The sequence below is a fragment of the Fukomys damarensis genome, unplaced genomic scaffold (assembly GCF_012274545.1).
Source record: "Fukomys damarensis isolate Sample0158 unplaced genomic scaffold, DMR_v1.0_HiC HiC_scaffold_26, whole genome shotgun sequence".
Taxonomy (NCBI): Eukaryota; Metazoa; Chordata; class Mammalia; order Rodentia; family Bathyergidae; genus Fukomys; species Fukomys damarensis.
In genome coordinates this window covers 34,183,263-34,197,749 of record NW_022900938.1, presented here as the reverse complement: position 1 = coordinate 34,197,749, position 14,487 = coordinate 34,183,263, and the positions used below count along the sequence as shown (strand labels likewise).

At 36.2% G+C, this 14,487-nt stretch overlaps 1 protein-coding gene across 1 annotated transcript in view; it reads right to left on the bottom strand.

Annotated features, from left to right (window-relative positions):
• Ly75 (lymphocyte antigen 75) overlaps positions 1 to 14,487 on the bottom strand; it is a 105,289-nt gene that overhangs the window by 66,372 nt on the left and 24,430 nt on the right. Inside the window, exons 6-9 of the mRNA XM_010607014.3 lie at positions 6,198 to 6,308; positions 4,904 to 5,044; positions 2,323 to 2,514; positions 1,168 to 1,325 (exon numbers count right to left, since the gene is read on the bottom strand). Of these exons, the coding sequence (XP_010605316.1) occupies positions 1,168 to 1,325; positions 2,323 to 2,514; positions 4,904 to 5,044; positions 6,198 to 6,308 (602 nt within the window). The remainder of the gene's footprint in view (positions 1 to 1,167; positions 1,326 to 2,322; positions 2,515 to 4,903; positions 5,045 to 6,197; positions 6,309 to 14,487) is intronic.

Here is a 14,487-nt window from a genome sequence, read left to right as displayed (position 1 = left end):
ATACCATTTATTGCTTCCACTCAAGTCTCTAAATATCCAGATGACACAGCCACCCTCTCAAGCAATCAGAAAAAAGTGTCCACAGGAAAGTGATAAAAGGAAGAATACAGAGGTGCAGATGTACTTTCTGCTTAAGCTACAACCTATTTTGAGCTGTTAACTGAACCATATTCAATACATGTTTATGCTATCTACAAGAGAAAGATAATTTTCTGAACCAATTTAGTCCTAATTTTTAAATTAAAATATTTTATTTTTTAAAATTTAAAATTTTGATGGTTAATCTTGAATGTCAGCTTGCTTGTCTCAGGGATGCCTGGGAGATTAGTAAAGCACATGTTCAGGTGTGTCAGAGCAGGTCCTAGGCGTGTGACCTTGAGGGCTATTTATGGTCCCTGGCCCCCTCTTCTTCTACTTTTTTTTTTGTTTGTTTTTGTACCAGGGATCAAACTCAGGACCTTGTGCTTACAAGGCAGGTGAGGGAACCACTGAGCTAAATCCCCAGCCCAGGCTCCTTCTGCTTTGGTGCTCTTCCCCTGCATTCTGTTTCCTTGATGCCATGAGTGGAGCAGTTTTTCTCCACTGTCCTGGTCAGCATGATGCTTCTGCCTTGGAGCCAGCCAACCATGGTCTGAAATCTTTGAAACTATAAGCCAAAACAAATATTACCTCCTTTAATTTGGCTATGTCAGACAATTTGTCCTAGCAATGAAAAGTGACTAATACAAAAAGTTAAATATTAAATCAATATTTTTCACTTAATTCTCAAAGAAGAATTATTGTAAAACTTGAATATGAAAATTTGGGACTTTTCTGGTTTACTTGTGACTATCTGTCAAGTATCACACTGCTGACAGAAAGGCAGATGGAGACTCTGATCCTGAGAGAAAACAAGTTGTTAGAATCAGTTTGCATAAGAATGAGTTCTCAAGAGATTCTCTATCTCTATTTCAGACAAAGCAAATTGTCTCAGACAGGAAGTGGATTATTTAGTCACGAATTGCTTTTATTTACCCATTTTTCAGCAGTTATAAGAAAAACCATCTACAGGGCTCTTATCTTTTATTTTTTTCTCTGCTTATACACAAATATGTTAACAAAAATAATCTTAATATTTTCATTAAGGATAACAGTAAGACTATAAATGAACCTCAGGAGGTTTCCTACCTTTCCTAAATAGGAAACACAGTTGGGTGTCTTATTGTAGGGAACTTTTGGCTCATTTTCATCCCAGTATGTCAGAGTAACTTCAGTACCATCTGACCACTCAAATAAAGTTGGTGTATTTATGTTCTTAAGGCCTGTCCATATTTCTTCTTGGGCATCTAAAAGGAAAACGTGTTATTTGTTTCGTTTTACTCAGTTACATTCTTCAATATGTATACTGTTACAGAATTTTGCCTTCAGATGTGGGTTTCAAGAACCTTTATGGTATTCTTTACTAGCCTATTAAAGTGTTGACAAGGGAAGCAGTTTCGATAGCAAAGGCTTTTCCTGTTACCGATACTCAGAGAGGACGTGGGATCCAGAGCTGGGCTAAGATCTCCAAGCTGGGTGTTCCTGATCCCTGTGTACATGCACTTTGCTGTATGGGATTAGTGAGACTCCATAAATACAATCCAAGGATATTTCTATTAGAATAGAAACAGTGTCCACTGCTGCCTGAGAACAACTCCTCTGACTTCACCCAAAAATTTAGAACCATCCCTGTACAAAATAGGTATCTACTATTACCTATTACTGTCAGAAAATCTTAGGCAGAGGCCATAACACCAGTGGTTTCGTATATTTTTGTTTACTGGTCTTTAACTATCAAATAATTACAAAGTAAATAGGTGTCATTTAAGTTTCTGAAGAAACTTAAAAGGAATTTAGTGTTTAAGAAGTGGGAGCTGGGCGGGGGATTTAGCTCAGTGGTTCTGCCTCCTGCCTCGTGGGCTCAAGGACCAGAGTTTGATCCCCGGTACCCCCCCAAAAGAAGTGGGAGCCTATTCAATCAATAGTTGTACTGTCAAATTAGTAGCTATTAGGCATATGTGGCTATTTAAACTCAAATGTGAAGTAATTAAAATTAAATGAAAGCAATAATTTAGTCGGTCATTAACCTAGCTATATTTCAAGTGCTCAAAAGCCATATGTGGTTGGTGGCTACTCAGTTGGACAGGGCAGACAATAGACCTGTTCCATCATTACAGAAAATCCCCCTGGACAGTGCTAATCTGTAGGATCAAATCGTAAACTTTCATTTCCACTAAAAGTCTGAAAAGTGGGATATTTATAAATGTCTCAAGCCTCTTAAATAGGATGTTTTAAAAAACTTACCCTCATTATGAAGTTTTGTGACAATCATCTCCACATCTGCTAACGAATGAATGCTCATGAGGTCACCACTGAAAGCTTTGCATTGTATATGTGCCTCATCCCAGGAACCACTTTCGTTTACTAGTAGATAGCAAAATCCATTATTTGGCAGCCAGCCTGCATCACAGTGGGTATCTGAATATGTCCAAACATCTAGGGGAAAGCAGCAATTTATATTCCAGTGAAGATATTGCTCTTTTGCATTAAAAAATTGCAATTTTTCTTTCTTGAATCATAAAGCTTCTGGAAACTCAGCAATGTAATGCCAGATACTAGAGTGACATAAATTTCTGCTGTGTCTAATGTATATATGGTACTGTAAGAATTCCTGCAAGGTTTCAGATAATGAAGTGACCCTACTGTGATACAGACATGCTACATGGCTGGGCATGGATTACTTAAGGGGCAAAGGCACGATAAAGGGAGAAATTGCCCTTAGTTGTAATAGACAGAAGAAAGGTGTAGGGTAAGTCAATTGCTGGCAAATCTTTTCCTGGGTCTGAGATTTGTCAGCTCCCTTCGAGCCTCTGACTTTGAGAAGACTATAATGAGCCTCAGCCTTCTTTCTTTGCACGGTCAAGTTAGAAAGAGGATGTGAAATAATGCTCAGTTGAGGAAAAGACAGGCAGAGATTTAAGGAACAGAATCAGACATTTGTATACTTCACACTCAAGAGGTAGTAGTAATGAGAAAAAGGAAAAGGGCAAAGGTCATCTCTGGACCTCTTTTTCCTTCCCTCCCGCTGGACCTTTTGCCCTCATAAACTGTTTTTTTTTGTTTTGTTTTGTTTTGACTGATAAAACTCATAAATGAATGTCTAATCTTTCTAGATTAGAGAAAAAGACCCACATATAAAAGTCCACAAAATACTTCTACCCTTGTTGAAAAACTAGAAAATAGTTTGGTTACTCAGACTTCATTGATTCAGAACTACTTGGAACAGCTGTTACAGGAAAATAGCCTCTTGAAAACGTGGACAGTTTATTTTTTTACTTAAGGGTAAAATTCAGGTTCATATAACCACTCATACTTGCAAGATAACTAAATTAGCTTTTTGATTCTGAATAGCATTCATTATTACTATTATGTTTTAGAATTATGATAAAGGAGCAGAGGGGGAAAATCATGCATAATTGAACTTAAAACAATCATTTTCGTATTCTAGTCTTTGTCTCTATGAATATTTTTATGACTAAAATGATAAGTGGGCATATCATTTTGTTCAATTCTTTGTACTTTCCTGATGGCACAGTTATAATAAATGCATATTATTCAATCCTGTGGAAACATAATTTACTTAATATGTGCTACTTCAAGGTATTTACTTAATCTATTGTTGGTTGTTCTGGTTTATTTTCATTTGTGCTCACTTCTCTATTATGATTTTTGTGGGATGGATTACATTTAGTCTGCATTAACTTGGAAGATAAATGTTCATTTTTCCCTGTTACCATAAAACATTTCTTTATATCATTTATTTGATATGACTTTTTAAATAAAATGTTGTTCTAAGCTCCTTTTCGGATGGCAAGAAATTTAGTTGCTTTTCCCTTTTACCTCATAATTCCTAAGCAAAACTTTCTTTAAAAATCACTTTTTCCTTCTCAGTTTTGAGTTTGAGTTTTTCTCATTCAGTAAAGATTTAATCAAATATCAAAATACACATCAGGCCACATGCTTGACGTTCTTGGCAAACTTCTTCATTCTAGCAAAACATTCCTTAAACCTCCCCTCCTCAAAAACTTCTGCTGTTTTTGAATCTCTTTCACTCTCAAACTCCGTGGGAAAAAAACTCCCTTTGTTATGGCTCATATCTATGTCTCCCCACAGCTTCATGAGTCCTAGATGCAGCTTTTCCAGAGGTGGCTGGGTCTAGAAAGTGTGATGCTGGAATTGAGTCATGGTGCAATGCTAGGTTCAAGACATCAGGATAAAGGGTGTGAGTGCTGCACTCCTTAAGTAGTCTCAATAAAAGGGGCAGAAATACACTGTTAAGGTCCGTTGTTGCTTTGCTACTCTGCTTGCCATGAACTGTTCTCCTCTGTGAAGCCACCCTGCCTTGGAGCCAGCCAATAACGGACTAAAACCTCTGCAAACTGTGAGCTAGATAAACTTTTCCTTCTTTAATTTTGGGTGTCAGGTATTTTGTCTCGGCAATGAGAGAAAAATAACTAAGACACCCTTCATGTACAAATTTTGTCCTGAGCTACTTGTTTTTTTACCTGATTTTTCTGTATAAAGACTAAGGAGACAGAGACAGAAACAGAGAGACACAGAGACAGAGAGAAAGGAGCACACCACAAGTGAGCAGAAATAGATTTCCTATAAAAAATGTATATCTGCCATCTTATGGGGTTAAATATACTTTTACTTGATATTCTTCACCTGATACTATCTAATGACAAGGTCAAAAGTGAAATGCTTTTTTTGCATTGGCTGTATCAGGCGAAGAAAATGTGGAAGTAAGTATCTTAAATGAGTTTACTTGACTTCACAAAACTGTGATGTTAAGGCTTCTCTGTGAGGGAAGTGAGGAAGATACCTGCGAACTCCGTTGTATTATTCAGTGGTTTCTTGCAGATGTAGGGTAGTTTAGCTTCACAGAAAATCGTCTGCCACAGTCCAGACTCAGCATCCATTTTTGCACAGCTTGATCCACCTATTATAGGTGCACTTGGTGTATCTTAAAAGGTAGGATTTTTTAGACTTAAAAAAGGTTAGGCTGAGGTTGGTAGTTAGGAAAGCTAATTCAAACTCTTAACTTTTTGCCTTTATGGAAACTCATAGTACACTTAATACTTCTAACTAAACTGAAATGTTACAAGCCTCCATGTGCTTAAATACATCTTTCTTCTAAACTACAAGACAAAAAGGAAAACATTCTGATACATCACAATTTAAAGTGCAAAAGCAAAAATAAACCTTTGTTTCCAAGCTACTTTCCATTTGTGGCCAGTAACTCTTAATCTGCTATTCTACAATAAATGTTCATAGCATGCTGAAGATATTAATATGTGATTCTGTAAGATTCTGTAATGCCTCAATAAAGATTAAATTAAAGGCTGGTCATGTATTTCAGTGATAGAGCACTTGCTTGGCAGGTGCAAGGCTCTCGGTTTGATCCCTACTGCCTCTCCCTCCCCACTACTTTAAAGATTCTATTTACTGAGATAATAGATTTATCTTCTAATAAGAAAATTTATTTAGCTGAATGACATTGGTGTTTCATAATAGATAACTTTTTTCTATATGTGTACAGAATACTTTATTACTGAAATTAATGTGAATTTTAAGGTTCTGCATTTGCCAGATTTGTATTTTTAAAAAAGTAATTTATCCTTCCTTTTTAGTTATCAGCCAGGGTTTTAATTATTGCATTCACTACAAAGTTTTTTTTGAAGTATTTATTTGAGCAATGAAATATACCCATTATGTTTTCAGTACTTGAGTGCCACAGTGGGGAGACCCCCCAAATTTTTGAAATTGAGGAATATTTCCACATTAGAGTTAAGCTGCACATGAAAAACAACATGAGTGAATGAATCATGGACATGTTAAGTCCCCACAGAACCCAGAGTGGCTCTTGGTCATGTGGTGGGGCTCCTTCTGCTCCTACTTTAAAATGTAGGCTGACTGTAAAGGTCAAGAACAAATGCTCAACAACCTGTGGCGTGGTCAACAGGTATCATATTAAGAATGGCTTAGGAAAGTTTCCTTCTGAGAAGTAACCACAAAGTTTGTCAATACTTGAAACTGTTATAGGGTCTCAGTGATTGGGAAAGCTTTGTTTTTTGAAGCTGTTGCTTTGTGCAAAGTGAATGGGGAAGGAGCATTACCTGTGTCCCAGTTGAGAAAGTTTAATGGCTTGTGGTCTGACCATTCCCAACCTCTGGCAGAGTATAGCTGATTTAATCCAATCCAGAATATTTTAGGAATGTCTTCTTTTCCTGTAAGATTTACACAATTTTAAAAAGTGATACTATTATCTAAGTTATCATCAAAATGAGACCAACTTTCTACTAAAAGCAAAAGCAAAACAAAACAAAACAAATCCCACCTCCAAACCCTGAAGGCCTTGATTATAAGTAGAAATCCTTGTAGTAGGCTGACTAGGCAACAAAGGCAGGCCAAGCTGACAGACAACAAAATTTTGTGCTATTGAGAAACCCCAAGCCTCATATGTTTGTTCAATTCTGTTTTCCCATTAGCTTGTCCAATTCCCTTTTTTCTATGATAAAAACAGAATCTTCAGATTACTGTTTCATGATCTATTTTTTCAAACTCTTGCACTAATTTGAAACTTATTAAAAGCAATTTCCATTGTACATCTAGATTTTGAACTCATGAAATACATATTTTCCAGGTATTAAGAATATAAAAACCAAAATGACAAAATCTCTGCTTTTATATAAAATTTAATCTAGTAAAAAGGAATTGACACAGAAACCCCCAAATGGTAAAATATTTTTGGAACTGGGTCAGAAATATGTATGAGAGCTGTTTCTCAGACAATAGAATATATGGCACGAGTATCCAAAGGAACTATTAGACTAGACAATTAGAATGAGAGTTACACATATGTGTGTGTGTACAGGGGATGTGTATCATTCAAGCCTATTATTTGACAATCAGGTGCCATCAGCAAAAATAAAAGAGAAAGAGAAGCATAAATAATTTAAATATTGAGGACAGGGGTCTACAAGCAGCACAAGTGGACTGGTGAGAGGTAGAGCCATATGGAGCTGGGCTGCTACCCAACCCCCATCACCCCTAGCCTACAAGCAGTGCCAGCAGAGCCGCAAGGGTGCCTGCAACAGCCCTTGTCCTCCCATCACAGGGGGTCATAAAGCCCATTGTCCTGAGCTCCAGAAGATAGAGCAGAAGTGAGCAACAGAAAGAGGGCTTCTCTCAGGCTCCTTGAAAATTGAAGCCCACTGGAAAAGTGGAGAATCTCTGCAATAAAAGCACCAGATCACCATAGCTGGTAATCATAACCAGGAATCATAACCTTCCATCAAAACCTGGACTATCTTCAAGGGAAGGGCAGCTGGAACCTGTAATAAAGCCTTGTGAGCTCAACTGTGCAGGAGGTCAGGGAGCTCAACTCGGGCCTTGCAGCCAGAAATCAGCCTAAATTTCAGGAGTGTGCTACTGGCTTGCTGAGGCTAATTGACAGATCTTCACACTGTTGCCCAGGTTGTCTATTATGACAGCAGAAACATAACCTGAAGGAGGCCCTTCATTTTTATTTTTTTAATATTAAAATTATTTTTTTCTTTTCCTCTTATTTTTGATTTTTTTTCTACTCTTCAAATTTTCCTTTTCTCTTTCTCACTCTCTTGGCTCTCCCACATTGTTCTTCATCTCCCTTTTTGTTCCTGTTCCTGCTCTAATTCAGATATCTTCTTTTTCTTTTCTTCTCTGTTTTTCCTTCTCTTGATTCTCATTAGTTTCAAATGAAAGTGAATACAGCTTCTAGCTTCCTTATTCTTAGGTTATTCTGTTCTTGTCTTTGTTCTTTCATTCTGCCTTTTCCTTTTGTCTTTAATAGTTTCCTAAAGTTTGAGTGATCTTCCTGTGTCCTCTGGCCTCACTTCTAACCTTTCTTTCTCTATCCTTCTACCTATCTATCCCTCTCCAACTCCTTCTACGTCCCCATCCTGAAGGGTAAAGTTGCTATATGGAAGAGTTTTTGGCTGGTCCTTGATTTTTATTTAATTCACACAGTTAAAGGTGATAGATTAATACCTACCATAAATTGTCATTTTCTAAGCTGTGCTTGATGCTATTGTGTTGCTGATTGTATCACTAGGGCTAAGGTGTTGCAATTGATCTAATCAGTTGCTCTTCCTGGTATTATGAAAGTAAGATTGCCTCATTGTCATTAGAGACTCAAAACTGAAAGACCAATTATACCAGGAAGATCAAAGTATTAACCCAGGAATTCAACCAAGGACAGTACCAACAAAAAAACAGAAATGAGAAGACATTTAAGCAAGGCACAAGCACAGACTTTCTGCTCACCAAAGGGAATTCTTAGGGAAACAAGGTGAAAAGTCTGATAATCAACAACTTGGATACCCTGAACTGACAGCAGAGGAAATAACAAAATAGATGAAAAATTCAAAACAGAAATACTTTCCTAGATAACTGCAGAGATGGTGAGCAGAATGAAAGATATGATTAGAGTCTTTAGAACAGAAACAGATAAAAAAAATAGATGAATTCAGGACCATGATAGAAGCCATGAGGGCCCAGCATAGGAAAGAAATAATGGAATCCATGAAACAGATTCAAATAGATATCCAGGAGATTAAAAACTCTATTGAAAGTATACACAACAGACTGAATCAATTTAAAGACAGAATATCAGATATAGAAGACAGGATGGCAGACAGTGACCATGAAAATAAAGATCTCTTAAAAATAGTAAGGGACCATGAAAAATGAATCAAACAGCTCCCACATGATGCAAAGAAGAATAATATAAAACTGATAGGAATCCAAGAAAAAGCAGGAGCAAGTTCAAATAACATAAAAATCTGTTCACAGAATTAATGACAAAACTTCCCAAACTTCCCAAAAGAATTTGACATATAGATAAGTGAGACATATAGGACTCCAACTAGCCATGGTTTTAAAAAATATCTATACCTAGACATATAATAATCAAGATCCCAAAACCCAAAAGAAGAACAAAACACTACAAGCAGTTAGAGAAAATAAACAAATCCCATGCAAAAGAAAGCCCATGAGAATCACAGCAAACTTTTCAACACAAATGCTCAAGTCAAGGAGAGGCTAGAGTGAGGTATTTCAAGCCCTAAAAGAAACCAACCTCCAACCTAGACTGATGTATCCCGTAAAACTATCTTTCAAAATTGATGGGGAAATAAGATACTTCCATGACAGAGAGTACCTGAGAAACTTCATGAATACCAAACTAGCACTCCGAACAATTCTAAACAATATTCTAGAAAAAGACAATGAAGGCCACAACTCCATGAAGCCCAACAGAGTAAACCCATCACACAAGACAAGAAATTAAAGGGAAAGAGGAAAAAAATTAAAAAGAGCCAACAACAGGAAAATAACATGACAATGATAAGTCAATACATATCAGTTATAATCAGTGTTAATGGCCTCATTTCACCAATCAAAAGAAATCAACTGGCAAAATGGATTAAGAAGCAAAATCCAACAATATGTTGTATATAAGAAATGCACCTAGTTAGAAAAGAATTGCATAGACTGAAAGTGAAAGGATGGAAAATAGTTCTTCATGTAACAGGACCCTGGAAAAAAGCAAGGGAAGCTATCTTATTTGCAGACAAAGTAAATTTCAAACCAGAACTAATTAAGAGAGATAAAAAATTTCACTACATCCTTGTAAAGGAAACAATCCAAGAGGAAGAGATGACAATCATAAATATGTATGCACCAAATATTAATTCCCCCAACTATATAAGACAAATATTAAGGGGCATGAAAAACCAAATACTCCACTAAATATCCCACTGTCCCAAATAGACAGATCATCTAGACAAAAAATCAACAACAAAATACTAAAACTGAACCAAGCTTTTGAACAAATGGACTTAACAGATGTCTACAAAGTATTTCACAATACAAAATCTGAATTTACATTCTTTTTGGCTGCACACAGGTCATTCTCCAAAATAGACCACATACTAGCTTATAGAATATGTTTAAGTAAATGCAAAGGAACTGAAGTTATCCCATGTATAGTATCAGACCATAGTGCAATTAAACTGGAGATCAATAGCCTAAGAAACCACAAAAACTTCACGAACACATGGAAATTGAATAACACTCTCCTGAACAACCAATGGGTCACAGAGGAAATTAAAGAAGATATTAGGCAGTTTTTACAAATAAATGATAATGCCAATATAACATACACAATGAAAGCAGTTCTATGAGAGAAATTCATAGCAGTGAATGCCCACATTAGAAAAACAGAGTGAGCTCAAATAAACAACCTAATGCTGAATCTTAAGCTCCTAGAAAAAGAAGAGCAGGGCAAACCCAAAGCTCGTACAAGGGAGGAAATTATAAAGATCAGAGCAGAAATCAATGCAATGGAAACTAAGAGAACAATACAAAACATCAATGAATCAAAGAGTTGGGTTTTCAAAAAATAAAATAAAATTGATGTGCTATTAGCCAACCTTATCAAAAAAGGAAAGAAGGGCTGGGGAATTGGCTCAGTGGTTCCAGTGCCTGCCTCACAAGCACAAGGTCCTGAGGTCGATCCCCAGTACAAAAAAACAAAAAAAGGAAAGACTCAAATTCATGCAATTAGGAATGAAAAAGTTGGTTACAACAGATCCAGCAGAAATCCAGAGGAGCATCAGTATCTACTTTGAGAGCCTGAACTCTAAACTCTAATAAAGTGGAAAATACAGAAGAAATGGATAGACTTCTAGATACACATGAATTACCAAAATTGGGGCTGGGGATTTAGCTCAGTGGTGCCACTGCCTGCCTCACAAGTTCAAGGTCCCAAGTTCAATCTCTGGTACAAAAAAAGGAAGATATAAAAAATTCTAAAATCCCAATTACAATCAGTGAAATTGAAAATGTAATTAAAAATTTACCAACAAAGAAAAGTTCAGGTCCTGAGGGCTTTACTGCTGAATTCTACAAAACATTTAGAGAAGAACTCTTACCACTACTCTTTAAACTTTTCAATGAAATTGAAAGAGAAGCAATACTTCCAAATTCATTACTGGAAACAAACATTACTTTGATTCCCAAATCAGGGAAAGACCCAATCAAAAAAGAGAACTACAGGCCAATCTTCCTAATGAACATATATGCAAAAATCCTCAATAAAATACTGGCAAACAGAACACAGAGGGTCATCAAGATGATCATACACCCTGATCAAGTCGGATTTATTCCAGAGATGCAAAGGTGGTTCAACATATGTAAATCAATAAATGTAATACACTATATTAACAGAGTCAAGGATAAGAAACCATATGATCAACTCAATAGATGTAAAAAAAGCATTTGACAAAATTCAACACCCATTCATGATAAAAACCTTACAGAAAGTTAGTATAGGTGTTCTTTATTTCAACTTGATAAAGGCTATTTATGAAAAACCAACAGCCAATATCACACTAAATGGTCAAAAACTGAAAACCTTCATGCTAAAATCAGGAACAAGATAAAGACGTCCACTATTACCATTCCTGTTCAATATAGTTCTGGAAATATTAGCTACAGAAATTGGACAAGAGACAGAAATAAAAGGAATAAAGGTAGGAAAGGAAGAAGTTAAACTGTCATTATGTGCTGATGATATGATAGTCTACATAGAAGACCCAAAAGACTCTGGTAAAGACTTCTAGACTTAATTGACAGATTCAGTAGAGTAGCTCAATACAAGGTCAACAATCAAAAATCAATAGCCTTCTTGTACACAAATAACAGATTCACTGAGAGAGAAATTAGGGAAATAATTCCTTTGACAGTAGCATCCAAAAAAATGAAATATCTGTGAATCAATCTAACAAAGGAAGCAGAAGACCTCTACACTGAAAATTACAACACTCTGAAAAAAGAGATTGTAGAGGATATAAGAAAATGAAAAGATATTCCTTGCTCCTGGATAGTAGCACTATCCAGTATTAGTATCCAGTATATTAGCAGAACTAATATAGTAAAAATGACCATATTTCCAAAACTGCTACACAGATTTAATGCAATACTGATTGAAATCTCAACAGTATATTTCACAGAACTGGAGAAAACAATCCAAAAATTCATTTAGAACCAGAAAAGAGCTAGAATAGCAAAGTCCATTCTAGGCAACAGAGACATGGCAGGGGGTATCACAATATCCAACTTGAAACTATACTACAAAGCCACTGTGAAAAAACAGGATGGTACTGACAAAGAAACTGACCCAAGGATCAGTGGAGTAGTTTAGAAGATGCAGAAACAACTCCAGACATATTCAGCTACTTCATTTTTGACAAAGGAGCCAAACACCTTCACTGGAGGATAGTTTTTTCAATAAATGGTGTTAGAAAAACTAGATTTCAACCTGTCAAAGATTAAAACTAGACTCCTATCTTTCACTGTGCACTAACTAAAATTGAAGTGGATTAAAAACTTAAATATGAAAACAGAAACCCTAAACTTGTAAGATAAGTTAGGTAGAAATCTCAAAGTCATTGACATAGGAAAAGACTTTATGAACAAATCCTCAGTAGCATGGAAACTAGCAGAAAGTATCAACAACAGGGATCTCATCTTATTAAAAAGCTTCTGCACTGCAAGAGAAATCACTAACAGAGTTAAGAGACAACCTCCAATGTGGGAAAAAAAATTTTACCAGCTGTTCCTCAGATAAAGGTCTACTATCTAGAATATATAAAGAACTCAAAAAAACCAGACCCCCTAAATATAAAGACCTGATTCAAAGATGGACATCTGAATTGAATAGATATTTCTCAAATAAATAAAAGTGGCAATTAAATATATGAAAAAATGTTCAACGTCCCTGGTCATTCGAGAGATGTAGATGAAAACAACACTGAGATTCCACCTCACCCCAGGAAGAATGGCTGCTATCATCAAGAACTCAACCAATAAGAAATGCTGGTAGGGTTGTGGGAAGAGAGGAAATCTTTTCCACTGATAGTGGGAGTACAGACTAGTGTAACCACTGTGGAAGTCAATATGGCGATACCTCAAACAACTAAGATTAGAGGTTCCATTTGACCCAGCTATCCATATGCTGGATATCTTTACAAAAGAATTAAAAGAATCATACCACAGCAATATATACGTAACCATGTTTGTAGTGGCACAGTTTGCAGTAGGTAAAAATTAGAAACAGCCCAATTGCTCATCAACTGGAGACTGGATAAAGATGTGGTTTTTCTATAAAATGGAGCACTTCTGAGCCATAAAGAACAAGAAACTAGAGACATCTATAGCTAAACTGATGCATGTTGAGGCCATACTCCTATATGAAATAAATAGGACACACATAAGTAAATACCAAATAGTTTCTCTGGTGTGAAAAACTATTACTGTAAATAAGGTTCAAACTGTATAACTGATAATGTGAAATAGGAAGAAAAGGGCTAAATGAGTAGGGGAAGTGGGAAGGGTATGGGAAAGGAAAGAAGGGAAAAGAAAAAAATATGAGAAAAAGAAAAACATGGAAACAATATCTTTGTAAATAGGGAAGAGTGGAGGGTGAAGGAAGGGCAGGGGTATGGGAAAAATATAAAAACCAAGATACATCATGTAAAGGTACAAGATCCTGATGATGAATGTAACTGTACTGTATACCTAAAAAATAACAATAGCAAGGAGAAAGAGAAGAGCTCCAGAAATTAAGAGACAGCAGGAAAGTTGAAAATCACAGAGAAACCATGGTAGTCCCTCTTTCTGTGGTGAGAAGCCAGGCTGGTCATGTGTGGTATCTGAGAGGGCTGAGTCTGAAAGTACTGCGACTGAATTCAGTGGACTACTTCCCACTCTCCCCATATTACCTACTTCCAGCACAAAACTCAGTGGTCTGTTTTCCTCACCTGCTAAAATGATCAGTGACACACTTAAGCTTGGATATTTTATACAGTCTAGGTGTATGGATAGAAGGCCTCTGCAGCAAGTGGAGCACTCCATGAGCCCACAGGCAATAAAGCTAGTTTGGGATAGTAGTAGTTCTTGGCCCACAAAAAATACTTAAAGTCTCTGCAGTGAGCACAGCCCTGAGGCAAACTATGTAACAACTAACTGACCCTACTTAGAGTCAGGATTTAGCATCCATACAATAAAAAGTGGGTATGGAAACATAACATGACCAACATGACTTGCTATCCCTTCCCCACATCTGGTGTATTACAATACTACAGGTCTTGGAAGAAACTACTCATTGAAACACCTCAACAAGGAAGAATATCTCTCTCTCTCTCTCTCTCTCTCTCATTTTGGAAATTTGTTTAGTTGTTTTTATTATGTTTTTCTTCTTTTTTATGTTACTTTTGCCTAAATATATTTATTTAAAAGTTTCAATGAATTTATCCTACTTTTTTTCGTCTTTCTTTTTAAATTTTTTTTTTTTTTTTTTTTTTT